This window comes from Gracilinanus agilis, chromosome 2, assembly GCF_016433145.1.
Source record: "Gracilinanus agilis isolate LMUSP501 chromosome 2, AgileGrace, whole genome shotgun sequence".
NCBI lineage: Eukaryota > Metazoa > Chordata > Mammalia > Didelphimorphia > Didelphidae > Gracilinanus > Gracilinanus agilis.
The window spans coordinates 463,341,921-463,369,664 of record NC_058131.1 but is presented as its reverse complement, the minus strand read 5'-3'; the positions used below and the strand labels follow the sequence as shown (position 1 = coordinate 463,369,664).

The 27,744-nt window shown below is 34.4% G+C and overlaps 1 protein-coding gene across 1 annotated transcript in view; it reads left to right on the top strand.

The window, feature by feature from the left end:
* Positions 1–27,744, top strand: part of SYNE2 (spectrin repeat containing nuclear envelope protein 2) — a 419,774-nt gene that overhangs the window by 171,360 nt on the left and 220,670 nt on the right. Inside the window, exons 30-46 of the mRNA XM_044664857.1 lie at positions 153–300; positions 870–1,480; positions 2,932–3,111; positions 3,833–3,983; positions 7,179–7,337; positions 7,779–7,940; positions 9,011–9,112; positions 10,466–10,666; positions 11,969–12,140; positions 13,772–13,884; positions 16,346–16,548; positions 17,714–17,830; positions 17,932–18,217; positions 19,751–19,902; positions 20,742–21,051; positions 24,076–24,240; positions 26,759–27,100. Of these exons, the coding sequence (XP_044520792.1) occupies positions 153–300; positions 870–1,480; positions 2,932–3,111; positions 3,833–3,983; positions 7,179–7,337; positions 7,779–7,940; positions 9,011–9,112; positions 10,466–10,666; positions 11,969–12,140; positions 13,772–13,884; positions 16,346–16,548; positions 17,714–17,830; positions 17,932–18,217; positions 19,751–19,902; positions 20,742–21,051; positions 24,076–24,240; positions 26,759–27,100 (3,574 nt within the window). The remainder of the gene's footprint in view (positions 1–152; positions 301–869; positions 1,481–2,931; positions 3,112–3,832; positions 3,984–7,178; positions 7,338–7,778; positions 7,941–9,010; positions 9,113–10,465; positions 10,667–11,968; positions 12,141–13,771; positions 13,885–16,345; positions 16,549–17,713; positions 17,831–17,931; positions 18,218–19,750; positions 19,903–20,741; positions 21,052–24,075; positions 24,241–26,758; positions 27,101–27,744) is intronic.

Sequence of the window (27,744 nt, the reverse complement as noted above, 5' to 3'; positions counted from 1 at the left end):
TTATAAACTATTACCTAGCATAGAGCCCTTCCCCAAAGTAGGCACTTAAATGTTTGTGGAATTAAATTGAACTGAAACCGTTGTAGCATTATTTTCTAAGAGAGACTTGCTCTTGTGGTTCTCTCTTATCACTGTGTTTCCTTTTCACATAGGATGAAATCCTTAGAAGCTGCATTGAGTATTGTTTTGCCAGTAGAAAAAGAAGCTTTTCTCCTTGTTGACTCAGAACAATTCCTTCTTCAAATAGACATACAAGAATTTAATCTAGCTGGTGTTGATGATGTCTACCAAAATCTTAAGGTAAAAGGGAAAACTTCTTACAGTTTATTTATAAAAGAATGATCTCTTCTGGTAGATTCATAGATATGGAGATGGTCTTTTGCCCCTCTTTGTATCTTCAGTACTTAGCATGGGGCCTGGCATGTAGTAGAAGCTTGATAAATACTTGCTGACTCACATTAGCATCATAAAAACCTGAACACATTGGCTTTTTTTGGCCTTTTATTCTTTGACTTATCTAAATTCTTCAAAATCCCATTTTATCTTAAATGGTGGTGGGGAGGAGGACTGGGAGAAGGAGAGAAGAAGAAGAAAAGGAAAGTGCTCTGTTGTTAATGAGAGTCCCAAACATTCAAGCTATATTGCTTTTTACATTATTGATGTATTGGTTTGTTTTCCTTCTAGTAAGACTATTGGAGAGGCCATCGCATTACCAAATTAAAACAATCCATTCAGTCCACTCACTCAGCTTTGTTTAAATTCTGGAGTATTTTTCTGGTCCAAACCTAGTTGCATAATTTTGATTGTTTTATTACATGCCACCTGTCTTTCTTTGCTTGTGTCCTAAGGTATTCGTACTCTTATTTCAGGATATCCAGAGGTGTATAGTGCAACAAATTGAATTATGTAGTAACTTGGAACAGTCAGGCAGTAGTGGATTAAATGAATTTAACTGGATCGATCTTCATGCAATTCAGAGCATTATAGTAAAATATAGAGCACATTTTGAAGAAATGAACATCAAAATGCAGAGCAGTGAAATAGCCATTAAAGCTCTTGAAGACTTTTTGGCTTTCCTGAGAAAAGCTAAACTTTCTCTTCAATCTACAACTGATTTTTCAACATCAGATATACCTGTGATGCAAAAAAACAGCTGGACAAAAGAAGATGTGCAGAAAAAAATTTCACTAATGGAAGAAGAGGCCAAGTGTTTGGATCAGCGTATGAAAATGCTTGACATATGCTTAAAAAATGCTGATCAAGGTGAAGATACTTGCTGTGAAAAACTTGTTGAAGTTTTCTCAAAAATGATAGATGAGACACATGGTCAAAATGAACATGAGGATTTCACTGAACAAGTCCAATTACAGGAGGTTTTTGCTACCAAAAATACTGATGTCCTTAAAAATATTAAATATATTCAGGACCAGATTAATAAAATTGGCTTGAAAGATCCAACAATTCCAGCAGTGAAACAGAGGTGAGTGGAAACCTTCTATTTTAATCTAAAAAAACTTGTAGGTTCATGGTTTAACAGAGAGTATGGAACTCTAGAATTAGAACATGTGGGTTCAGGTCTCAGTTCTGAAACTTCTAACTTACATGACTAAGAATGAGTTACTGTCTGAACACCAGATTTTTCATCATCAAAAGGGGGTAAGAATATTTGTATTATCCACCTAATAGGAATGTAGTGAGGAAAGTGTTTAGTGATCTTTAAAAATACTATGTTTTATATGTGTGTGATATTGTAATTATTCTCAAATGTCTATTGGTTTTATTTCTAAAATTTTACCAAGAATAAGAATCATCAATAAATATAAATGACTTCATATGTAAAAAGAACAATAAGAAAGAATCAGACATGAAACCATGAATCTACTATATACAACTTGTTTCTTTTAATGTGTATATATATATATGTATACACACATATCCATACTATACCAATATCCTATTTATTGTGCTGATGTCTAAATTGCCTTGCTTGTCTCTGTCCCCTTCTGAATTCTCTTCTATGGATTTTTAAGTGTTTCATTGGTACAAATTTTCTTTCATTTTTTCTTTTTGTCCTCTCACTCTCATTTCTTCTCCAACACTCCTCTGACATATAGTTAAAAACCGAAAATAGGTTTGGTCAAATAAAAAAAAAATTGTATTGTGTTGAAAAGTCACCAGTCAATCATCTCTTCTCCACCAAGAAATTGTAGTAATGACTTCCGGAGACATCATTAATAATTACATTGATCAGAGTTTTTCATTCTTTCAAAACTGTTCATATAGTGTTTTAATTATTATAGATATAGATCCTCCTAGTTGTGCTATCTTTGCTCTCAATTGTTTCATACAAGTCTTCATAGGTTTTGTTGAATTCATGCCTTTCATAATGTCTCTTGATACAATAATATTCCATAATAGTCACACAGCATAATTTGTTTAGCTATTCCACAATCAATGGACACCCAATTTGTTCTCTAATCTTTTGCTCTAAAAAGAAAAAATGCAATTTTTGTACACATAGGTCCTCTTTCTATATCTTTGACATTTTTGTCTACCAGGATTATCACTAAGTTAAAGCATATCCACAGTCTTTGTTATTATACTTTCCAAAATCATTGAACCACTTCACAGCTTCTACCACATTGTATCAGCTTGCCCTAGTCTTCCATGACCACTTCAGTAATTGTCATTAAAATTTTTTTCATCTTTGCCAATTACATAACTGAGACAAAGCCTCAGAGTTGTTTGTTATTCTCATTTCTTTTAGGAATTTTTTCATATAGGTCTTGACAGGTTAAACTTCTTAAGATCTGTGTGTTCTTATCCTTTGGCTATTTTTTTGATATCTGAGATACTTACTATAAATATTTTCCCCTAGTTAATAATTTTTCTCCCTTCCCTAATCAGTAACAACTTTCTTTCATTACTAAGGATAAAATCATTAACCAAACTGGAGAAGGATCTGGATTACTATGCAGAGGAGATAAACTACCTCAAAAAAATGGCCAGTTCTCTTCCAGAGTTAAAAGATGCAAAAGGAGAAACCCCAAGTCAACAATGCCAAGAGACAGCATGTTTATGGGAAGATGTAAAATCCTCTCTTGAAGAATGGTAATGCAAGAGTACCTTTCCAAAATAGAAAATATATCCTAACCCTTATAAAATTATGTTTGAACATGGATCTTACTAAAAGAACATCCATAATGCATGAAATTAGTTGATAATGAGTTTTATTACAGAAATTCTTTGATAGTCTAGATCAACTAAAACGAGATTGTTTCATCTTTTGGAAATGACTGGACCTGAGTAGAATAATTATAGCCATAACACCACAACACTATTTGGGATAATTATTTAAAGGAACGAAAGCATACTCTTAATGAGACATTTCAGAAGTAGCATCATTTGTCAGCCCAGGTGTCCTGCTATAATTTAACAAAATATGGTCACTGTACATACCTTTGTCTATGTGAGTTAATAGGGAGTAATGCTAAGGATTTATCATTTTTTAGAGAGCTTGTATTTTGGATAGAAAATGTAATCAGAATTATCCTCTGGTGTTTCTCCTTGAAGTTAATAGCAAATGATCATCATCACCTGTATGGTTCCTCTGGCAAAAATATCAGTGGAATGGTTCATTTTGAAATGTGAGGCAAATATAATTACAGTGATTTTTAGGTTAAGTTGGTAGAACTTAATATTGTGGAGCTGTTTGAGTAGGAAAATTTCTTTTTACTGAGTAGCTATTAATTAATGGTTGGGCATTTGCAAAGGGAGAATTATAGCTTGTTAATAAAAATGTACCTAAGTATAAATGCTTCCCCTTTCACAGCGTTGAGCAATGCCAAAGAGCAATGGATCTCTTGAAGCAGTACCACAATTGCAAAAGTATTTTGACCTCTTTGATACACAAAGAAGAAAATGTGATCTCACTGCAGGCTTCTTATATGGGAAAGGAGAATCTGAAGAGGAGGATAGCAAAGGTGAGCTCCTAAAGAATGACTGACTATGTTAATTTTTGCAAGGTGACTAAGGATAGCCTTTTCTCCTTAAATAAGAGGGCATTACTTTGTCAAATTTCTCCTCATTTTCTTTGCTTTTCTTTGCATTTTTTATATAAAATGGCTAAAATGAAAATGGATACTGACAGAGAATATTAAACTGTTAATACAAGGAAAAAAGGGAAAGGGGGACCTAGAAGATGAGATGGATAGTGTCATGGAAACAACATGAATTTGGACAGAATTAGATAGATAATGGACTGTAGAAGTACCTGGAGTGCTATGTATGGTCTATGGGGCCATGAAGAATCTGATATAACTAAACATAACAACAAGTTAGTGTCCCAGAGACTTAAAGAAGTGCTTAAATAAGTTCTTACTAAATGAATGTAGGTCAATGGTGTCATTTTAGGGTCTTTGGCTTTGAGAATGTTATTAATGAGGGTATTACTGCTCTAGTGTGTGGGGCAATGCTATTTGTTTGTGATTTTGTGATTTATAAATTGGTCTCAAGCCTAAGTTATGACTATCTATTGGCTTTGGTTCATTAGATGAAGGAAATAATGTAGTACTATCTTGTGGTTTCTTTGTTTATGTGTAGATGAGGTCACCAGAGATGATTGCTAATCAACAGCCAAAAGCAATAGAGCAAAAGTTATTTCCCACTTGGACCTTGATTTCACCTTGTTCCAATTTAGGGATTGTAGTTCTTGACTAAGAAAAGTTCTAAAAACCCAGTTCAACAACCTCTTCTTGGGGACATCTGTGGTTTGAAAGACTTTTGGAGGTCTAGGATGCCTCTGAAGTTGTTCTGGGTATGAGAGTCATTTCATGATGGATATCATCACTCCTCTTACCTCTTTAAGATCAAAATCATTTCTATGTTAATCCAGCTCTGATCCTCCCCCATCCCCAAATCCAAAATGTGACCTGTAATATTAAGTAACTACCATCAAAGAGCAAAAAAAGTGAGGATAAAAATATTTATCAACCCTGAATAATTCAGGGTTTATATTTTACAATGATTAGTTTCCACTTCATCTCTTAAGTGTATCTCTAATAACTATGAATGTTTATAGCCTCATTTTTATACTATATGGAAAACATTATTGAGCATAGATTTGCACAGCATAGTATAATTTACATAATGTAAAACTGTAAATGATAGTTTACAGTTTCATCCACAATCCTTTCTGATCATTGTGTATTAAAGTGTTTACATTGGTACTAAAAGTTCATCATAAGAAGAAAACTTATATTAAAAATAGTGTCATAGAAATTTAAAATGGGATAAAATGGGAATTTCCTTGACTCTTTAGTGTTATATGCCTGGAATCTATTCTCCCTTCCCTCATTTGCCTATGTAATTTTTACCTATCTTCAAAACTTCTGTTAATTCTTTCCCCATTTGGAAAAGATTTTTCCCTTCAAGGATTTTGAGTAGGAATGTTTCTACTATTTTTCAGTTATTATCATTTCTTACATATTATTGAAATTTATTTGTGTTTTGTATCCCCTGCTCTCTGATGAGGTTCTTGGCTCTGGAAATCTCTTTCCTCTCCAGTGCTGTTTTGTCCTGACTTCTCCTCTCTTCTCTCCCTTTCTCTCTCTCCTTCCTTTTCTCTCTTCTCTCCTCATTCTACTTTTGCTCCTTCTCCTTCTCCTTTTGTTCCCTCTTCCCCTTCTGTGTCTATCACATATCACGTAGGCACTTACTGAAAGGCAAAGCCTTCTTTAAGGATGTTTTAAAAATGAAATAGAATCTGTAAACCTCTTTTAAAACTTGCTAAATTTCTGACTTCTATTATTGGTGATATTTATTTTTTTAATTAAAAGATATTTTATGTTCCTAATTACACATGATAATTTTCAACATACATTTTCTGAAATAATAATATACAAATTGCCTTCCTCCTTTTATTTCCTCTCCCCCCTTAGAAAGGGTAAATAATTTGATCTGAATTATACACGTATTATCATGCAAAACATCCTTCCATGTTGGTCACTGTGGTAAGAGATTTCTAACCCTCTACAGCACTGCAAGGAAAGTGTTATTATTAACTTTTGTAGTTTTGGATATTCAGTTCTATTGAATGCTATTTTTTCTTAGAAAAAACTCTTCCCCCCCAAGTTTTCTTAATTGTTTTGAAAAACTTTTAATTTAATCTTTGGATGAGTCAAACAACATTTTAAATATAAATCCAGAAAATGAGTAGATTTTCATGCTGGTTTTCACCAATGTGATTGAAAGTTGATATTACTGTGAACTTCTAGTCTTTAGAATCTTAGAAAGAGTGTTTGACTGCTTTAGAATGCCAAATTCTTAACCTCATTGAGAGAGAGAAGAGCAAAAGAAATACTAGAAAGAGAGCCAGGGGATTAGCAAACCTTAGGAAATGTCAGAACAAGCCTTTTTGCCATTATGTAAGACTTTCATTCATTGTAAAACAAAAAATGCAGTTCTTTCCTCTCTTTAAAAGTTCTTTATCTTTTTTACTCATCCTTTCCCCTTAGGAATTGACTATGCCTATCAAAAAGTAGACTTCATTGTCTATAGAAAATGTTATTTATTTTGGTCAGCTTATAGGCACTAGGTGTCAGTATTTTCTAGCTTTACATATTGGTATCCTGTAAGATTGTTGGATTGAGTGAATTCCCTGAGTGTATTGAATTTACTAGTGTGTTGTTTTGCTCTTTAGGCTCTTAATTGCCTCTTTTTGTAAAAGTTATGAACCTAAGTTATTTTCTATTTTGTAGAAGTTAAGAAAAATCCAGGGAGGATTTGTGTTTCTTACCTAGAGTGCCAGGAAGATGAGATGTCAATCATTTTTGGTGTTACTGAATTTTTCTTAGGCAAGAATAATAGTTTTATAAAAATTACAACTATCCACCAGGAACAGCAAAGAGAAGTTTGAGGCTAGGCTAGAATTTGGTTTATTATGAGCTATACATCCGTCATTTAATATATCTGATGAATTTTAAAGTGATGAGTAGAATCTTTACCACTTAGTGTTATATAACAAGTTGAAATTCTGTTACTGCATTCAAGGCTATGGATAATACTTTCATAATGTTGCTTTTGTTTTATCAGCTGATAAATGTGTTAAAAGGTATAATTGAAGTTATAGTAATCTTATACACAAGGCCTTTAAAAATGTGTTTGTCTTTTTTTTTTAGATTGAAATAGTCAGAGAGGAATTTAATGAACATTCAGAAGATGTAGAAAAAATAAACCAGATCTGTAAAAATTTGCAGTTCCAACTAAACAAAATGATAACCTTTGAGGAGCCTCCCTTTGAGAAAGAGGCTAATGTTATTGTGGACAGATGGCTTGATGTATGTGATAAGTAATTGTGAATTCTATTTTGCTATATTATTTCAATTTTCTTGAAACTATAATTATTTAGAATAAATTGAACATTATACCACTTCTAATAGAATAATAGCAAATTACATATGTAGAGGTTGGTGAAATAAAAATTGAGGGTACATTTATATGTATTTGTAGAGTTTAAAACTAACATCTTTTTTATACTTCTGAAATTATGTTCAGCTGCATTGAAATTCCTTTCAGTTATAGCAAATCAGCTATTATTTTTTCTCACAGGAATGACTGTGAAGAAAAAAGTCAAGCAGATAATTTTATGCATAAATAAAATAAATTATTTGAGGAGTGAAGATAAGTCCAAAGTGTTATGTTAGAATATTGTTCTGTCTAAAATATTTTTCGTATTATTTCATTACTGAAATTATTATTTTATGTTTGATTTCTGACAGATAAATGAAAAGACAGAAAACTATTATGATAATCTGGTCAGGGCTCTAGCCTTGTGGGACAAACTTCTTAATTTAACAAGTATAATTGATGAGTGGATTGAAAAAGTGCTTAGAAAAGTTGAAGTCCACGAACTGAATGATGCAGAAAGAATACAGGTGCAGGTAACTATACAGAAAAAAGAAAAGTCCATTCATAAGATGGACTTAAAGTAAGATATATAATATGTAAGCTATCGGTGTCAAAAATGATGTTTTATAACAACAATTTTTATATTTGGTTTGTTTTATCTCCATGGTGAGATGGAAAAACTATTAGGAAATCATTTATTTCCTTGATGACCTCTGATGTGAATACTAACATAGAAGAAGGGTGGTTAGGAGGAGAAACCAGAATTTATTAAGCCCCAATTGTGTGGTAGAGGCCCTGTGCTAAGTGCTTTACAAATATGATCTCATTTGATCTGTAAAGAATCCATCAGAGACAAATTTTGTGATCATCGTATGACACAGCTAGAAGTTTCTATGAATGGGGCATGGAGGGTTTTTTTGGCAGCATAAATGAGACTTTTCCTCAAAAGAACATGAGAGATTTAAAATTTGAGGGTCAAAAGAATTAATTATCTGAGCATCAAAGACTCACACTTTTGCATTAAAATTTAGAATTGGGCACAACATTTTTTGGTGTGATAAAGTTTTAATAATAAAATAATAATTTAGCTTTTTGGATTTAATAATTTAATCTTATATATCATATATATATATGTATATTTAAAGTCATATATGTAATTGGTTAAGTATTGTATTCTATTAACATATACACTCCTTTGCCAGGAAATGCTTTGATAAAAATGGACATATTAGTCATAATCCAATTCTTCTCTTCTTTAACGGCACCTAGAGTATAATGGATATACTGTTGGACCTGGATACAAAAAGACATGAGTTCAAATGTGATCTCAGACATTTACTATGTGACCCTGAACAAGTCATTTGACCTCTGGCTGCCTCAGTTTCCTCATAAGTAAAATGAGGATAATAATAGCACCTGCTTCCCATGGTTAATGTGAGGATTAAGTACAATAATATTTGCAGAGCACTTTGCAAACCTTAAAGTGCCCTATAAATGCTAGATGGTATTATTATTGACAATTATTACTGAATTTTGGAAGATATGAATAAAAAATTTAAAAGAAGAAAGGTTAATACCACTATTTCCTTAAATTGCGTTTTAGGAAGAGCTAAAAATCCAAGAGCAGAACAGTGCCAAATTTGGCGCAAGGTTAGTTGAAATAGAAGAACTTCTTCAAATCAGTGAACCACCTCTTGAATTACAGGTAAGATAATTATTGTTTAAAAGTCTTAAACATGTATCTGCTACATCAGTATTTATAAACTTTTGCTTATAATACATATCTTTTTTCTACAAAAAGAACATAAACTGGAATTATTATAATATACACTTTATCAGTTGATAAAAATATTGAAAATGGTCTAAAATAATTATATTCTCTTTCATCAAGCACATTATTTTTTTGTGATTATACTTTTAAAAATTCTAAAGTCAGGACTTTTTTTTTCAGTGCTCCTTGTGTGGAAGAGGAAATAAAATTATAACATAATAATTTTATAACAGTAATAGTTAATATTTACATAATGCTTCTGTAAAGTTTGTGGTGTTATAGCTATCATTTTATCCTTCCAGCAGGTAGGTACTACAGATATTACTATTGCTTCTCCATCTTACAACTTCCTTTGAGAATTTAGGTAACTGCTCCAAATCCAGATCTCTTTTCATTACTCTTTTCAGAAACTGCCATATGATGCAATTCAAGGAGCATTTGAGTCAGTAAGATCTGAGTACAAATTGTTCCTCAGTGTGGTCTTGGATAACTCACTTCACCTTTTCCTGCCTCAGTTGCATCATCTGTAAAATGAAGATAATAATTGTTCTTACCTCCACGGGTTTTTCTGAAGCTCAAATGAAATGTTTTTAAAGTACTGTGTAAATTATCATTATATCATTTTTAATTTAAAATAAATAGCAATTCATATAGAGTAAGTATTTGGAAGTTTACAAAGCATTTTTCTCAAAACAACCTAATGAGATAGCATGAACATTTTTATCTCATTTTAAATGGCGGGGGGGGGGAGGGGTGGGAGAATAAAAACAAGACTGGAAGAAATGAAGTGACCTATCTAAGATAATGCTGGTCTTTTCCTAACTCTAACTATTACTATTGTTTCCATAGATAGCTGTGTAAAGCCTCTCCTAGACGTCACTATACTAGAATTCCTATTTGGAGAAAAAATTAGTTTGATCCATTTGGTTTTCTATTTGTCCAAATGAGGATGTTGATGAGGGTATCTCAGGTAGTGATCTAGATAAAACTATCCTGAAATAAATGTTTCATGGATAAGAAAAAATTAAAATTAGCTGTTCAGAGAAAGAAATGGTTAGGATGTTACTTTCTGAATTTTTTTTTCTTTTTAAAGGATATCATTTTGGGAGGCTGTGTCTATGAAGAAGAAAAATTGAGACTTTAGTGGGGGGTAATAAGATCTGATTTTGAAGACATATTTAAATCACTTCATAATGAAAATCTCAATTTGTTCCATAATAATGCCATCGCCATGAAATGTAGTTGGAAAAAATACTTTCTATTACTTGATGTTTTTCCTAATTTCAGGTTATCAAGTCATCTCTTTTGAACAGAATAGAACAAATAAAAATGCAGTTAATGGACAAATCCACCCTGAGTGAACTCAATGGGAGTACAGCTGAGCTAAAAGAAGACCTTGACCAGGCCAAGACACAGATTGGAATGACTGAATCTCTCTTAAAAGCCCTGTCTCCTTCTGACAGTTTGGAAATCTTTACAAAATTGGAGGTATTGTCAACTTTACCTCTTCTATAAATCAGATTCATTTTTGCAGTTAGTCTTGGTCTATTTAGATTAATTAAAATTGACAGGAGGAAAATGCCAAAGGTCACTGGAAAGATGAGAAAAATATTTCATGCATATGGAGTGCTTTCACCTTCAAATTGTTTTACAGATGTTAACTAATTATTGCATCTTAAATTCCCTCAACTTTAGATATCTGCCAGCATAGAGAAATCAACCCAACAATAAATCTTTTTAAAAGCAATTGAAATTCATCTATTTTTTGCATCTATTGTGTTTTTTTCCAAGATCTCTCAATAAATGGATTAATGAATGACAATGCATTTCTTAAACACTTGCTATGTTCGAGGTACTGTGCTTAGTACTGGGGATAAATATAAGCATGAAACCTCCCCCCTCCCCAACTTTTCAGCTTTTTTTTTAATATATTGTCTTCCATCATTAAAGCATGAGCTCATTGAGGGCAGAGCCTTTGTATCCTCAGTACTTAATCCAGTGTCTGGCACAATAGGAGTTGCTTAATAAGTGTTTATCAACTCTATCTCTGAAAACATCTTCACATTTAAGACTCTTACATTTGAAGAGAGAGAGAGAGACAGAGAGACACAAATGATTCAGGAAAATTGTGACCAAGGAAAGGAGTTGAGGGCTAGATATTTGGTGAAATGGCAGCTAGGTGGCTCAATAGCATGCTGGACCAGAAGTAAACTCATCTTCCTGAGTTCAAATCTGGCCTCAGATACTTACTAGCCATATACTGTGGACAAGTCACTTAATCGCGTTTGTCTCAGTTCCTCATCTGTAAAATGAGCTGGAAAAGGAAATGGCAAACTGCATCAATATTTTTGCCAAGAAAACCCCAAATGGCATGATGAAGATTCCCGTGTGACTGAAAAATGAATGAACAACAGCAAAAACAGTGAATTGATCTGTAAGGCATTGCCATATCTTTTCCAGAATAAATGGGTAGTATTAGTTTGATTGCTATATTCAGAGTAAAAGAAAAAGTAGAAAGTGTGATTATCAAGATGGAATGTAAAGCATGAGCTTTATATTTACTCATTTATCAGTCAAAACAGCTCAGCCACAGGGCAAGTGTTCCAAAACTAACAGGATAAACTCTTCAGGAACTGAGGTTATAGTTTCTGTAAGTACAGCCCGAAGGACATTGTTCCAGGTAGGGATATTTGGAAGAAGGGGCAAGACACATGGCAAGATAGCCTGGGTGGACTGCTGGATAGAAGGTGCAGTCTAGTCTGAGATCTGTCTGTCTGTCTATCTTTCTAGGAAATACAGCAGCAAATTCTCCAGCAAAAACATAATATGATACTACTTGAGAATCAAATAGGTTGTCTGACTCCTGAACTCTCTGAATTGAAGAAGCAATATGAAAGTATCAATGATTTATTTAGTACTAAAAAACGTACTTTGCAAGACCACTTTTCCAATCTGTTGAATGGTGAGCAAAATGATAATAATGAAATAACATTTATGTAATGCTTTATGATTTTCAAAGTGCTCTAATTACACATACTGCCACATTTGATGCTTAAATTAACATTTTACAGATCAAGAAATTGAGATTGAGCCCAAGGTCACAATGGAAGTATCTGAGGTCAGATTAAAAAATCATGTATTCCTGACTCCAAGTCTTATATTCTACCCTCTGTACCACTTAGCTACTTAAGCATCTAAAATTTTTTTATTTAGCTTTGGTACATCTTTTTTTTTTTAAACCCTTACCTTCTGCCTTGGAGTCAATACTGTATATTGGCTCCAAGGCAGAAGAGTGGTAAGGGTAGGTAATGAGGGTCAAGTGACTTGCCCAGGATCACACAGCTGGGAAGTGTCTGAGGCCAGATTTGAACGCAGGATCTTCCGTCTCTAGGTCTAGCTCTCAATCCACTGAGCTACCCGGCTGCCCCCAGCTTTGGTACATCTTAATGTATGTCTGATAATCTGAATGCAAGGTCTCTCTTAAAGAGAGTCATCCCAAATAACTAAGACTGAGGTGATCATATTAGTCTTTGGGGAAAATCTGCTTGAAAATATACTAAATTGCTTAGTAGTTGGTGTTTTAGTCCTTGTTCTGTCTTTAACTAGCAATGTGACCTTAGACAAATCACTTAACTGCATGAAGCTACTATATCCTCAGAGGCAGCTCCATGGAGGAGTGGACAGAATGTTGGTCCTGAAGTCAGAAGTTCCTGAATTCAAATCCAGTCTTGGATACTAGCTGTGTGACCATGGGCAAGTCACTTAACCCTTTTTCCCTCAATTTCCTCATCTGTCAAATGAACTAGAGAAGAAAATAGCAATTTAGTATCCAAAAAAGGATCACAAAGAGTTGAACATGACTGAAAATGATTAAGCAACACTTATTTCTTCATCTCTAAATGAAAAAGTTCTACTAGATAATTAATGATCCTTCCACCCATAATCCTCTGGCTTATTAGACATATAATATGACTTTTCCATTCAAAGATATAAGAATTAAAGTATTTGAAACCTGTATGCATAAAAAGCTGTGTTCAGTGGATCTTATAGATTGCACCATGATCCTCACACTTTAGCCATAATGTTTTAGTTCAGATGTATCAATAAAGATATTGGCAGAGAAGGGCAGAGGTAGGGACTCGACCTATGGATTCATTGTCAAAAGGAATTCCAAGTAAAGGATTTCCCTCAACCAAGGGTCCCCAAATGTTCTCTGTCCTCAGTTGGCAACAAATCTTTTCAATGAATATGCTCAGTGTGTGCTCAATGTTCAGGATAATACAAAATTTAGAAAAGATGTTGTAAAGTATGATTTGTATTTGAAATTATTTTTACGCAATTGTTTTAGTCTCTTGCCCAATCGAACTCTTTCGAAAAATCTCTTTATTATAACTCAAAGGAGATAGAAACATATAGAGATAATTATAATACATAATAATGCATTATGAATATATAGAATCCTTCAACAAGTTCTGTTTGTACCATTAACCTGGGAAGTATAGTTCATGCTCATGGTAACAATTAATTTTAATAACTTCTTGCATATACATACATATATATATATGAAGTAAAGTTTTAAATGTCTTTCTGCAGATCAGTGTAAAAAATTTGATGATTGGTTCAGCAACATTCAGTTGACCCTTAAGGAGTGTTTTGAGTCACCAGAAACCAAAATGTGTATGGAAGAAAAGCTCCAGAAACTTAATGTAAGGCATGAGTCTTTTTTTTTTTTTATTTTGTGCAAAATGATGGGGAGAGGAAGGCAAAAGACTAATTTCCTAGGTAAAAGTAGATAAGGGTAAGAAATATGGTACTTTCCCCAACCTGCTAAATAAAGAAGCTTTAAAAAAATCCCCCATCACCCTGACAGAGTAAGACTAACAGTAATAATCCAAAGTCCATTTTTCCTTCTGAATATCAACCAGGCTCTAGTTTCTTCTTGTATCTCCCCAGAATGAGTTAATATCAGTCCTGAACCTTGTCCCACTCCCAAAGACCAAGCTCTTTTGGTTTTGCTTGACCCAGTTAAGAACTTTAGTAAAACCCATCTCACTTCTCCTATATTGGGCACCTAACTCTATTCAGGTCTCTAGAGGACTGTCCTAAGTGTATCCATCTTTTTGTGAGTAAACTTACCCTCAATAAAAGTCCCATCTTGTGTTACATTTGAAGTTTGTCCTGTGGTGCTGTACCTCCCACACATCATTTCCAAGAAGCATGAGCTGCCATCCAAGGCCATGACGGGTGGTTTAGTAAACCTAATTAACCAGTCTTTGACTTATAGAATATAGAAAGCAAGGGCTGACTTAGGAACCATGTGCTTTGATGGCATGCCCCACTCCTTCTTGACAAAAGAACTGAGTGCCATAAGGGTTTTCCCCCTGACATTTTAAGTGACATAGAGAGAAGATTACTGCCTTTTTCTTTAGGGGACTCTGCTATTTCACACCTTCCTGGGCTCTATTAAGACAATAGGCTGGTGGTGATTTCAAGTCAATCAAGCAAAAAACATTTACTTCTCACTTGTTATGTATTAGGCATTGTGCTAGGTGCTGGAGATAGGAGTATGAAAGGGAAAATAACCCCTATGCATAATTAGCTTATATTCTAATGTTTTGACATTTTTTGGTCCTATCAGTTACCCCATAAAAGGTAGATTCCACTATGCCCCCCTCCTCCAACCAGGTACTTAAATATATATTCAGTCCAAAACATGAAGGTATTGGATTTGCTTTCTACAGGTACAAATAAATGTCTGAGCCTTCTCTATGGATGTCATGAGCTACCACTTCAATTTGGTTTTGATTATTTTATTGGGTAGGTCAAGGTATTCTAGGATTTTAAAATTGGGGTACATTGTAGAGATTCTAAACCATTCTAACTCCTTTGAAAGATGATTAACTTAACTTCTTGTCTTATCCCCATGCCCAATGGCCATTTGCCTTCCTTTGCTGGTTTGTTAAATTTTAAAAAATTAAAGTTGGGGGGCAGCTGGGTAGCTCAGTGGATTGAGAGGCAGGCCTAGAGACGGGAGGTCCTAGGTTCAAATCTGACCTCAGACACTTCCTAGCTGTGTGACCCTGGGCAAGTCACTTGACCCCCGCTGCCCACCCTTACCACTCTTCCGCCTTGGAGCCAATACACAGAAGTTAAGGGTAAAAAATTAAATTAAATTAAAAAAAAATAGGGGGCAGCTAGGTAGCTCAGTGGATTGAGAGCCAGGCCTAGAGACAGGAGGTCCTAGGTTCAAATCCGGCCTCAGACACTTCCCAGCTGTGTGACCCTGGGCAAGTCACTTGACCCCCATTGCCTACCCTTACCACTCTTCCACCTATGAGTCAATGCACAGAAGTTAAGGGTTTAAAATTTAAGAAAAAAATTTAAAAAAAAAGAATAAAAAAATTAAAGTTGGAAGAAATTATTTTAGACAATAAGGATGAAGTTATAAAAACACATGTCATTGACTCATGATTTTTCCTGGGTGGGTTGGCTGTATTACAGTTTACATTTGACAAATGATCCTTTCATATTTCTTGAGAGCACTTGAGGCACTCTGTTTAATTATCTGCCTCAGTAATATCTTACTTGTGAGCTTCTTTTATTGAAGTAATCTATTTTAGATTCTGCAGTGGCATGTCATCTGCACCTCAACACTTGAAATCCAAACACTTAACTACAATATCTGCTCTAGGGAAAGTTTGATAGAAAAGAGGATTACTTAGTTTTACACACTGAAGTATTTTCTAGAATGTCAGAAATGCAGACCCATTAGTACAAGAAACTATCCGTGTATCTAAGTAGAAGTGTCATTTTGATTATTTACCATTTTGGAGCATTAGCATCTCTGCCATACTCTATTATGTAAAAAAGAAAGAATTATCATTATAATATAGTGGCCACTTTGGAGATGGGTCCCATCTATGGACTTTCAAAGGAATAATGATTTGCCAGGGGAATGAAAGAGAAATAAATGCATAAGCAATCTCTCTCTCTCTCTCTCTCTCTCTCTCTCTCTCTCTCTCTCTCTCTCTCTCTCTCTTTCTCTCTCTCTCTCTTTCTCTCTCTCTCTTCCCCTCCCTCTCTCCTTCTCTCCCTCTCTGTCTTCCCTCTTTTTCTCTCCCTTCCCCTCTTTCCTTTCCGCTCCCCATACATTGTGTCTTTTTAAAGGATTTCCTGACCTTTGAGGGAAAAGCCAAGGACATACAAGAAGTACAAACTGCACTGAATAATGTAAAAAGGCACCTGCCCAAGGCAAGTGTCAAACGACTGAGTAACTGGATCGTGACCCGAGAATTGGAATTACAGAATATGAAGTTCTCATGTCAGATGCAAGCCAAGCAACTTCATGAATGCTTACAACAGTTACTTAGGTAGTAAAAGAAGTGTGTTTCTTTATGGTGTTATGATTATATAACTGTTATTATTTAATCAATCTCATATAGATGCCCTCTAACAACTTGGTAATTCATAGGGTCAGCTGAGATGTACAGAGATCATATGACAGAACCCCCCCCCACACACACACACACATACTTTTCTTTTTAATCCAGAGGCTGACCCTGGAATATTATGGAAATTTGGAAGTTCCCTTATCATTAAAGAATAATTCATATCCTGAGAAGCTTGATACCCAAACCTTTTGGAGATGCATAGCTGCCCATGTTCACCAGGAAGCTCATTTATTAACTTATAGAACATTCTGCATTGTCACTTTATATTGTAAATACATGATAAAAATGGCTCTCAGCTGTCAATGCTGACTTTTATTAAAGGTAGTGTTGAGTGAAGTGTTATTCTTTCCTTCCATTCTCTTTTATTTCACTTCTTTTAAAAATAACTTATTGAGGAGGCAACTAGATTGCTCAGTAGACTGAGAGGCAGGCCTATAGACAGGCTGTCCTGGGTTCGTGTGACCTCAGACACTTCTTTAGCTGTATGACCAGCCTTTATTGCTCTAAGCCAGTGAGGGAAAACTTATGGCACATGTGACAAAGATGGCATGCAGAGCAAGCACTCTTTGTGAGTATGCATTCCCCTAAGTTCATTACTAGTAAGGCAGAGGGACTCTGGCAGAGTTTTGCTTCCTTCCCCCTCTCCACTGTGCCTGATGACATTTTTTCATATCACTCACCCCTCCACCCAGCACCCAGTAGGAGTGCTTCCTTCCTCTCCTGTGTTGGGTGGGGGACCTGGGGCACAGAGTGCAGTCTCCAAAAGATTCACCATCACTGCTCTAAGCCCTTACTTAGCATTAATTCTGAGAGAGAAGGTAAAGACAAAAAAAAAGAGCTTTTGAAATTTCACTTCCATCCTTTTATAATGTATCTATTTGATGTTAATTGTTTTAATACAATAGAACATGGCTCATTATTATTCAGGTTCCAGTTGGCTTCAATTTAAAATAATTTTCTCCCTAAATCTACTTGTGGGAAGTCTATGACATAGCTTAGCCATAATTTTGGTGTCATGCCAGCATTTATAAAAGGTTCCATTGACTTTGAAATCCTAGCAATTTAGATATACTTTTTATTTCAGACTTCAGGAGGACTACATCAGCTTGAGTAAATGGCTAATGAATCAAGAAGAAAAATGGAAGGAGACTGGAGTAGAAAACCAGCCTGATTTTTGCTGCCAAGCATTAACTAGAAAAAGGTAACCCGGGATTTTTAAAAATAAAATATTATGCCTTAAAAAATTTTTCCCAATGGTGTAAAGATGCTATAAACTTAATTTTTGTGTTTGGAATTTTCCAGGCAACTATTTGAATCTTTAGCCGAGTTGAACAACTCACTGAAGAAATTTGGACTTAATAGAGAAGAAATAGTGATAGAATCAACTCATTTGATTGAGAAATATGAAACATTTTTAACACAAGTATGTGAAAAAGAAAATCATCAGTCACCTCCTGCTGAAGACCAGAGTTTTGAAGATTTTGTACATGATGTATTTTCCTGGATAATGGGGATTAAAGAGTCACTCATGGTTTTGAATTCAACTGAAGGCAAAATGTCCCTTGAAGAAAGGATCCAAAAAATAAAGGTACTCCACTTAGCTAGGGCCTTTGGAAGCTCCTAGAAAACTCACATTTGAAGAAGTTTCACAGGAAAGTTCCAAAAAGATGGTTAAAGAGGTCTTTGAGAAAATAAATAGTCTTTGAGAAAATGTTAAGGGAATTGACATCATTAAGCCTATTGAATAGAAAGCCATAAAGTGTCTTATAATGAGTTTAAGTCTGTGAATAGAATTAAAGAGGGTGGAGACCAGTAAGAACTGAATAATTATAAATGAACTTACTCTACATTGTGTATAAATTTGATTAGGGAAAGGAATTTTTGTGAGTGGAGAGAGATCCACCAAGGGCTTGGTGTACTTGTGTAATTTGTACTTGTGCAAACTAGGTTGCAAAGTGAGTTTGAAGCAAGAAGAACTCAATTCAAATTCTGCCTGAGACACTTAGTAGCTGCAGGACCCCTCAGCAAGTCACTTAACTTTTGTCTGCTTCAGTTTTCTCACCTATAATATGGGGATAATAATACTGCCCACCTCCCAGGGTTGTTGTGATGATGAAATAAGACAATATTTCTAAAGTACTTTGCAAACCTTAAAGCACTATAGAAAATGAGCTAGTATTATTTGCCTTTTAATGCCTACTGCATACCAAAGAAAAGAGCAATATAAAGATTTCCAGAGATTTCACTGTCTCTTGGCCAAGAGAAAAATTTGTGAACTTAGGTAACATAAAAATATATGTGTACACAGAACAGTTATAGTTAGATATAACAAATTTGGGGTAAGCATTGCAGAAGAGGATAGGATGAAGAAAAGTGGGGAAGACTGATGAGAATTATTGAAATGATTGGAACCAAATGACTTCAGCCTGAAAAGACTTTTTGAAAGGGGTGAATTTTGAGCAGTTTCCATGCATCAGAGCAGGAAAGAACTTGATTTAGCAGAATGTGCTGGGAACAAGGAATAAATGAATTGTGGATTGGGTCAGACAGAGGAAGATTATATTTGGGATGTTTTATACATATTTTAGGTTGAAACAAAAAAACTTTTATATGCTATATATATCATTATATTTGTAACATAGACACAAATATCATATGGGAGAAGATTAGATGTCCTAGGTAGTTTTTAGAGATGCAGATTTGAGAGGAGGAAGTTGAAGATGAAAAAGAAACAACTTGATAAGTAATACAGGCTGGGACAATACAGAGATATTAATAAATGAAATAAGCAGATATTATTGACTCAGATCTAGAATTTAGCAGACTAGAGCCATTTTGGTTCCAATAATTTTAGTAATTCTCATTAGCCTTCCCCCACTTTTCTTCATTCTATCCTCTTCTGCAATCCTTAGCTAAATTTATCATTGCATCCAACTGTAGTTGTTTCATATATGAATATATTTTGGCAATTGAACATATACAAAATGAAAATTTTTTTATGAAATTTTGTTAAATGTTAGAAAGATATTTGCTATAAAAATCTGGGGCGCCAATGATCAAAAAAGAAAAAAAGTAATGACATTATGTTGAGCTTTTGATTGTTTGTTTGTTTACATTTCAGGAAATCATTTTACTTAAACCTGAAGGGGATATGAAAATACAAAATATCATGAGTTTAGGAGAGGCAGGCAAGGCATCTCTGGTTCAGGATACTCTTTCTGATATCAAGAATCAGTGGGACCACACTATTCATCTAGCCAACACATATCTGAGGTAAAAGAAATACATTCATTGTCATCATTTCCCTGAATCAAATGACAGATATAAAAAGTATAATGTAAGTGTCATTCATGACTTTTGACATTGATTATCCACAGAATTAATAGGCCAGGAATTTGGGGACACCAAGAGACTGGGGGTAGATTAAACTTTATCCTTATCAGGCATTAGAAATCTTTCCCATGATTCAATAATATTTAATTGAAGTGGTACACCAACAGTAGGATAATTGTAATAAAATTATCTTCCCCCTTATCCAAACCCCTCCCCAAAATAATACTATCTTATTCTTCTTCTAGAGTTGGCTAATAGAAGGAAACACTATAGATATTTCATGTAAAAGTTTTGATAAATGTTGTTTGATAAAAATATTTGAAAACTGAATTTCAGTGAAAAGTTTTTTTATGATCACCACATTCTTAGTTTCAAGTGATGTTATTAGTAATGAGGTTTACTTTTCCTTTGAAATGCTGAGATTTTTAGTTTCTGACAGGCCTTTTGGTTTTCAGGAAAAAAAGAACAAAATTTGTTCATTAAATTTAATGTACTTATGTATTCTGGCCAATTGAAAAGCAAATTGCATAGTTTATAGCCATAAGTTTAACCACTTTGTGACAAAAATATTATTATTAAAGTACTATAAATAATTTCCTTTTAGAGTCTGGTATAAATACTATCAGTTGAGGGAAATGTACATGTTATAATTCCTGGAATATCTCTGAGAGTAATAAATTATTTATGTTAATGCCTTATAGTTTGCTATATGTACATATAAAATTCAGAGAATCATTTCATCAGATAACTAATCATTATAATTTTCTTTTAAAATTTAGCCATCAGGAAAAGATTCAGCTTGAAGGAGAAAAGTATTTGCAAAGCAAAGATGACTTAAGACTAATGCTTACTGAATTAAAGAAGAAACAAGAATCAGGTTTTGTTTTGCAGAATGGTTTGCAAGGAAAGAAAGCTCAGTTGAAAATATATAAGAAATTCCTACAGAAAGCAGAAGACTTGACATCCTTGCTTAATGAGTTAAAAACTCAAGGAAATTACCTCTTGGAGTGCACGAAAAACCCCAAATTCAGTGAAGATAAATGGCTAGAAATCAAGCATCTCCACGAAAGCCTCCTTCACCAATTACAGGTAAAAATAATGAAATTATATTTCTTAAGGACATTCACTTTTCAACAAGGTCTTTATAAGTCATAGTTTTTGGTGACAACAAATAAGCAAAGAGTTACTTGACTGTTATTTAGAGGGAAGTGCTCACTTACGGAGTATAAAGAAAACAATTCATTTGTTCATTTCTGCTCAAAGAACTATTGTATACTAAAGAACCAAGTTTGAAGATGCTGGTGGTATTTCTTTTTACAGACTTTCCATTACCATTGTTAACTATAGAAGTTGGTATTTATTAAGCCACACAATGCACAAGACAATCCCAGAACTGTGTATGTGTAGCTGGGTAGCTGACATCATACCCTTTTGTGTCCTTAAATGCTCCCTCTCTAATTTGGAATTTTTTGCAAATACTTTGCAGTGAAGATGTCAGAAGGAAAAACAGTTGGCTTTTTGTGGAGTCAAAAGCATGTTCCCCCAAGGGAATAGTGCAGTGCATGATCTCTCTCTCTCTCTCTCTCTCTCTCTCTCTCTCTCCCTCTCTCCCTCTCTCCCTCTCTCCCTCTCTCCCTCTTTCTCCCTCTCTCTCCCTCTCTTCTTCTCCTGGTCTTACCAGATGACAAAAGGAAAGAAGCCATGGATTTAGTTAGAAGCAAATTAGGATGGAAGGAGATTAGTTTTAAGGTGGCTGTTTTCTCTATCTTTTACTAGAATCCTTTTCAAAGGTCTCATTCAACTTGTTGGACCTCAGAGGTCCCACCAAACTAGAAAGGCTTTAAGTATGACTGTAATGATAGACTTCTTTAGACCTCCCAGCTAAAGACAGAGAAGTTCATCACCAGGGGGATGAGTTAGAGGGTCATAAACTCTAGAAAATTTTGATGCTTAGTTGTTTCAGTCATGTCTGACTCTTTATGACCCCATTTAGGATTTTCCTGGCAAAGATACTGGAGGGGTTTGCCATTTTGTTCTCTCATCTGACAAATGAGGCCACTGAGGCAAACAGTTAAATGACTTGCCCAGAATCATAGAGCCAGTAAGTACGTGAGGCCAGATTTGAACTCTGGAAGATGAGTTTTCCTCAATATAGGGTTAGCACTCTATCCACTGTACCACCTAGCTGCCAAAGAAGTTATGTCAAAACATAAAGGAATTGTGAGGGAATGCTTCTACTGATAAAACCACAGATTCTTGAACACAGATCCTGTTAAGCACTTTTCCCAAAAAATTTGTATTTGTATGTGTGTGTGTAAACACATACACACATGTATTTACACATATAATATGCTGCATATATTATATGCATAAAACTTTAAGAGATATATGTTTATATAATACAAATATAACTTCTATGTATATATCTATCTCTCTGTAACTCTTGCAATTAGAGAAACTCTCATTAATTTTCTGTTAGGTTTGGGATTACTTCTCACAGCTAGATTTGGAATTTGTTTTGTATGAAAGAGACTCTTGGATTATTACTACCATCCCACGATTCTAGATCTAAAGTTGGAAGGGACCAGACCATCTTTTTTTTTTTAAACCCTTACCTTCCATCTTAGAATTAATACTGTGTATTGGTTCTGAGGCAGAAGAGCAGTAAAAGGGTTAAGTGACTTGCCCAGGGCCACACAGCTAGGAAGTGTCTGAGGTCAGATTTGAACCTAGGACCTCCTGTCTTTAGGCCTGGCTCGCAATCCACTGAGCCACCCAGCTGCCCCTGACCTCAGACCATCTTGTCCAAACCCTTCATTTTTAAGGTAAGGAAATTAAGGTCCAAAGAGATTAAGTGATTTGTTCAATGTCAAAGTAATAAAGATAAGAAGTGGAAGTTGAAATCAGGACCCTCCTATCCCTCCCAAAGCAAGGGCCAGTTCTCTGTCCACTGAACCGTAATGCCTCTCTTCTTTTGGAACAAGAGTTAACAGTAAAATCTTTCAGATTTCATGCAACCAAATGTAAAGCTGGAGAGTAAGATGACTCTAACTTTATAACAGATGCCTATGAGTTGATTACACAATTTGTAACTATTGTTTACATCTATCAGCTACATTTATTTCAGTAATGAAAAGATAAATGATCAGAAAGTATAGCATAAATGAGTGCATTAAGAGATGTTAAATGAGACTTTAGAGATAATACAGATAAGAAACTAAAGCCCAGAAAGCAGCTTGTCCACTGTCACGTGGCTAGTAATCAGCTAAAACTCAGGTCTCTTTTACATACATAACATTTTCTTAAAGGAAAAGAATTGGGAAAGAGCTTTCGAAGCTGGAGAGGTTTAACTTTTTTTTTTTCTTTAGTCTTTAGTCACAAGGAGATTACTACTTGACAATCTATTGTGCCTTATTCATATGCATAGATGTCATATAAATGATTTATTCTCATTTTTTTGTTTAAAATATTTTAATACAGGTATCCCTTCTACATTGCAGGGGTTAGGGGTGCAGTGCTCCTGTAATCTGGAAAATCCATGTAAAATGGATTTTATGTTCTTTTTCACAAACTTTTTTATTTATTTTAACTTTAAAAAAGATATTATGTATATGCATATGGTATTAAAAGATAAAGATGTCGATGTTACATAATACTGTGCACATATTAAATGCATCTTTGAGTTGCGATATCTGCTGGCCTTCCCATGCTGTCTGTGGCTTCCACAAAACTATCCAAAAATTCCTATTGAATTTCTTATGTTGCCCTGTAATATAGTGAAACCATAGCAGGTAAAGTTGCAATGTGGAATGGAATCATATTTTATTTTTTTGTTAGTTACATGTAAAAACAATTTTTAGTATCCTTTAAAAATTTTTTTTGAACCAAAATCTCTCCCTCCCACTCTTCCCTGTCCATTCCTTGAGACTGTCAGCCATTTGATACAGATTTTACATGTACAATAATGTAAAACATTTTTCCATATTATTTGTTTTGTGGAATCTATTCTCATTTTTAAAATGAATCTTTATAAGTTTGTGAACTATAAAATGGCATTCTAAGTAGGAAAATAGGGAAAAGCTACATTAACGTTTAAAATTATTTTATTTCTAGGATTCAGTGAGTAAATTAGAAGGTCATGTTCAAGAACACCAGTTGTACCAGGACCTGGTTGCAGACTTGAATACCACATTGGAAAGTTTCTCTCAGGAATTCCTCGGTTTCACTGATAATCCTGTAGATGAAAAGGCAGCAGAACAAAAGATGTTAAAATTACAGGTATGATGCAACTGAAAAAAAAAACAACCCAAACCTGTCTAATTACTTCTCCTACATAGGACAGGAAAGAATCCTTCAGGGGAAGTGATTGTGTTTTTTCATATTTATTTTAGGGGTCTAAGAAGCAGGTAAAGCTCTTTTCCCCTAAACCTTCAAAGATTTGGCTAATTTTGATAAATGTTTATTAGGAATGTATTCTAAGAACATATCCTCTTTTGAAACCTGTGCTGTCCATTTGGTTTCTCTCTTTTTTAGTCATTCATATATTGTCTGCTACCTCATCAGAAACATATTCTTGAGTGCCTACTATGTGTAAGGCACTGGAGGCTAGGGATGCAAAGAAATAGCATGTGTTTGATACTTGTTAAATTAATATGAAAGAACAAATGAAAAAAATGACATTTATTAAGTGTTTACTCTGTGTCAAACACACCTTTTCATGCTCTAATTGGAGGGGATAATTCATCAAAAAGATTAGCTCTCAAAAAGATGGAAAAGTCTTGAACTGGGATCTTGAAGACAGAGAAGCAGGGCAGATAGTAAGGCCTATAGCACCAAAGGAGGGAATGACAGGACAAATGGTAAAATTCTTCCACTCACTATAAGAATTAGAGTTAGTGCTGCTTCTCATCTGAACTGTGGGAACAGAATATTTTTAATTTAATATTTTATTTTCCCACATAATAAGCATCGTTTATATCTGTTTTCTGAAATTATAATATCCAAATTGTCCTTTTCCTTTCTTTTCCTTCCCTCTCCCTGAGACTGTAAGCAATTTGATTTGGATTATTCATGTATAATCATGCAAAACATATTTCCATATTGGTCTTGTTGTGAGAGAATACTCATATAAATCAAAACCCGTGGGAACAGTCTTTTTTATGTTATGTTATTTTATTTATTTTAGAATATTTTTCCATGGTTATCTGATTCATGTTCTCTTCTTCCCCTCTTCCCACCCCCCTCCCAGAGTTGGCAAGCAATTCCACTGGTTTATACATATCTTATTACTCAAAACCTATTTCCATATAATTCATATTTGTAATAGAGTAATCTTTAAAAAACCACAACCCCCAATCATGTACCTATATAACCAAATGATAAATCATATATTTTTCTTCTGCATTTCTACTCCCATAGTTCATTCTCTAGATGTCGATAGACTTCTTTTTCATAAATTCAACAGGATTGTTCTTGATCATTGCATTGCTATTAGTAGTAGAGCTTATAACATTTGATTGTCCCACAATGTTTGAGTTACTGCATACAATATTCTGGTTCTTCTCATTTCACTCCATATCAGTTCATGGAGGTTTTTCCTGTTCTTATAGAAATCAAGCAGTTCATCATTCCTTATAGCACAATAGTATTCCATCACCATCATATACCACAATTTATTTAGCCATTCCCCAATCAAGGAATTTCAAAAGTTTCAAAAAAATGTCAATTTTCTTGCCACAGCAAAAAGCACAGCTATAAATATTTTTGTACAAACATTTTTTAAATCTCTTTGAGGTATAAACCCAGTAATGCTATAACTGGATCAAAGGATATGCAGTCTTTTACTAATACCCTTTGGGCATAATTCCAAATTGCCTTCAAGAATGGTTGGATCATTTCAGAATTCCTGTGGGAACAGTCTTGATGAATACTGCATTGACCAGCCAGGAGAAGGTGATATGGGGAAAAAGAGCACCCCTGTGATAGCACAGTTCTCAATGGGATAACAATCTATTTGAGACAGGACATAATGCATATAAATTGTCTTTTGTTATTGAGACTAGTATATGATCTGACTATTAATAAAGTCTAGATAAGTTTTAAAGTTTAATCTCTTTAAACTGCACCCTTAGGGGAGATAGGTGGCTCAGTGTATAGAGGGCTAGACCTGGAAACAGGAGGTCCTGGATTCAAATTTGACCTCACACACTTCCTAGCTGTGTGACTCTGGACAAGTCACTTAATCCCACTCTTCTGCCTTGGAACAGATACTTGTCATAGTTCTGAGACAGAAAGTATTTTTTTTTAAGTAGACTGTACCCTTAGTAAGTATAGTGGTATCCCCCAGTTCTCTGTGGGTCCCAAGCTCCTTATTCTTTGAGTCCTTTCTCACCTACAGAATCACATCTTCACCCAGTTCCATGTGATATTTTTTAGAAGTCAAGAACATCAGATGGACAGCCTATCAATTCTGTTCTTCGTGTGGCCTTGTCCCTAGTAGACCTTTAATAAATTTCTTTATTTGGTTGTTTTTGAGCTTGTATCACTTTAGCGGATGCTTGTGACAAAAATCTAGTCTTTTGTTGAAAATGGCCTTGGAGATGCAGTCTGGTGTTCTTCCTGAGCTATTTGATATTTTTCCCCCTCAGTTTGTACTTTGTGACTCAAGTTAACAGGTTTTCCTTTTTTCCTACCATACAGGTAATATACTCTGTCATGACTAATGTCAATTAACACTTGTGATAATCAAATTGAAATACTTTTCTTGACAGCTTTTTTTTTTCCTTCCCACTCTTAGGAACTAGAAGCCCTTCTTAATCTAAAGGGTGATACATTAGAAAAGATTTTAGTTTTAGCTGAATCCATCAAACAAAACTCCTCTTCAGTGGGACAGAAGACTATTAAAGATGAAACAGATTCACTTAAGTATAAATACAAAGATTTGGAAAATAGACTTGAGTCTGTTAAAGAGGAGACTGAGAACAGTTTCAACAGCATCCTCAAATCAAGATCTGAAATGAAGAAGAAAGAAGAAAAAGCTATGAAAAAAAGAGAAGAGCAAGTATCTTCTGAGACTCAGGATTCCATTCATGGCTCTATCACAGTGGAAAAGTTGAAGGAAAGAGGGGAAGTCAAGAAGGTAAATATTTATGATTTCACTTTCCACAATAAAGAGTGAGAATACAGAAGTGTTAGGCTCTTAAAAGATAATCATAACTAAAATGTCCCAGGTTCATATCAAACCTTTAATATACTCTTAATGAATAAAGCCTATTTTGAGATAAAATCTTTCAAAACTTCTCATGGTAGAATATTCTTGTTGCTCGAATAAGTTTGTGGAACTCATAGTTATTAATTTAGGCTTATTCTATCTGATATTCAGTTAGATGTAGTTCTGGACCAAGTTATAAAGATAAATTTGAAGAGGTAAGAGAAAAAAATTATATATTTGACCTGCTTTCTTATAAAATAAATCTCATCTTCAATTTTTTTATTGATTTTGTAATAATAAAGGAAAAGGTTGACTTTTTCCAAAGACTCCCAACCATTTCTTCTTCTTATGTTAACCTCGTAATGTTAAATACTTTTTAAAAAAGTGGACTTATGATTCCATGTACAGTGCTACTAATGGAAAAATTTATTTCACCAATGCCTAACGGCAGTCTTTATAACTTGTAGTCTTCGAGCAGTGACATCACTCAAATAGAAAGGGATCCCTGTGGGCTACATATTGACATAGAAGATCACAAAATAACCAACTATGTTACATTGTACTTTTATTTA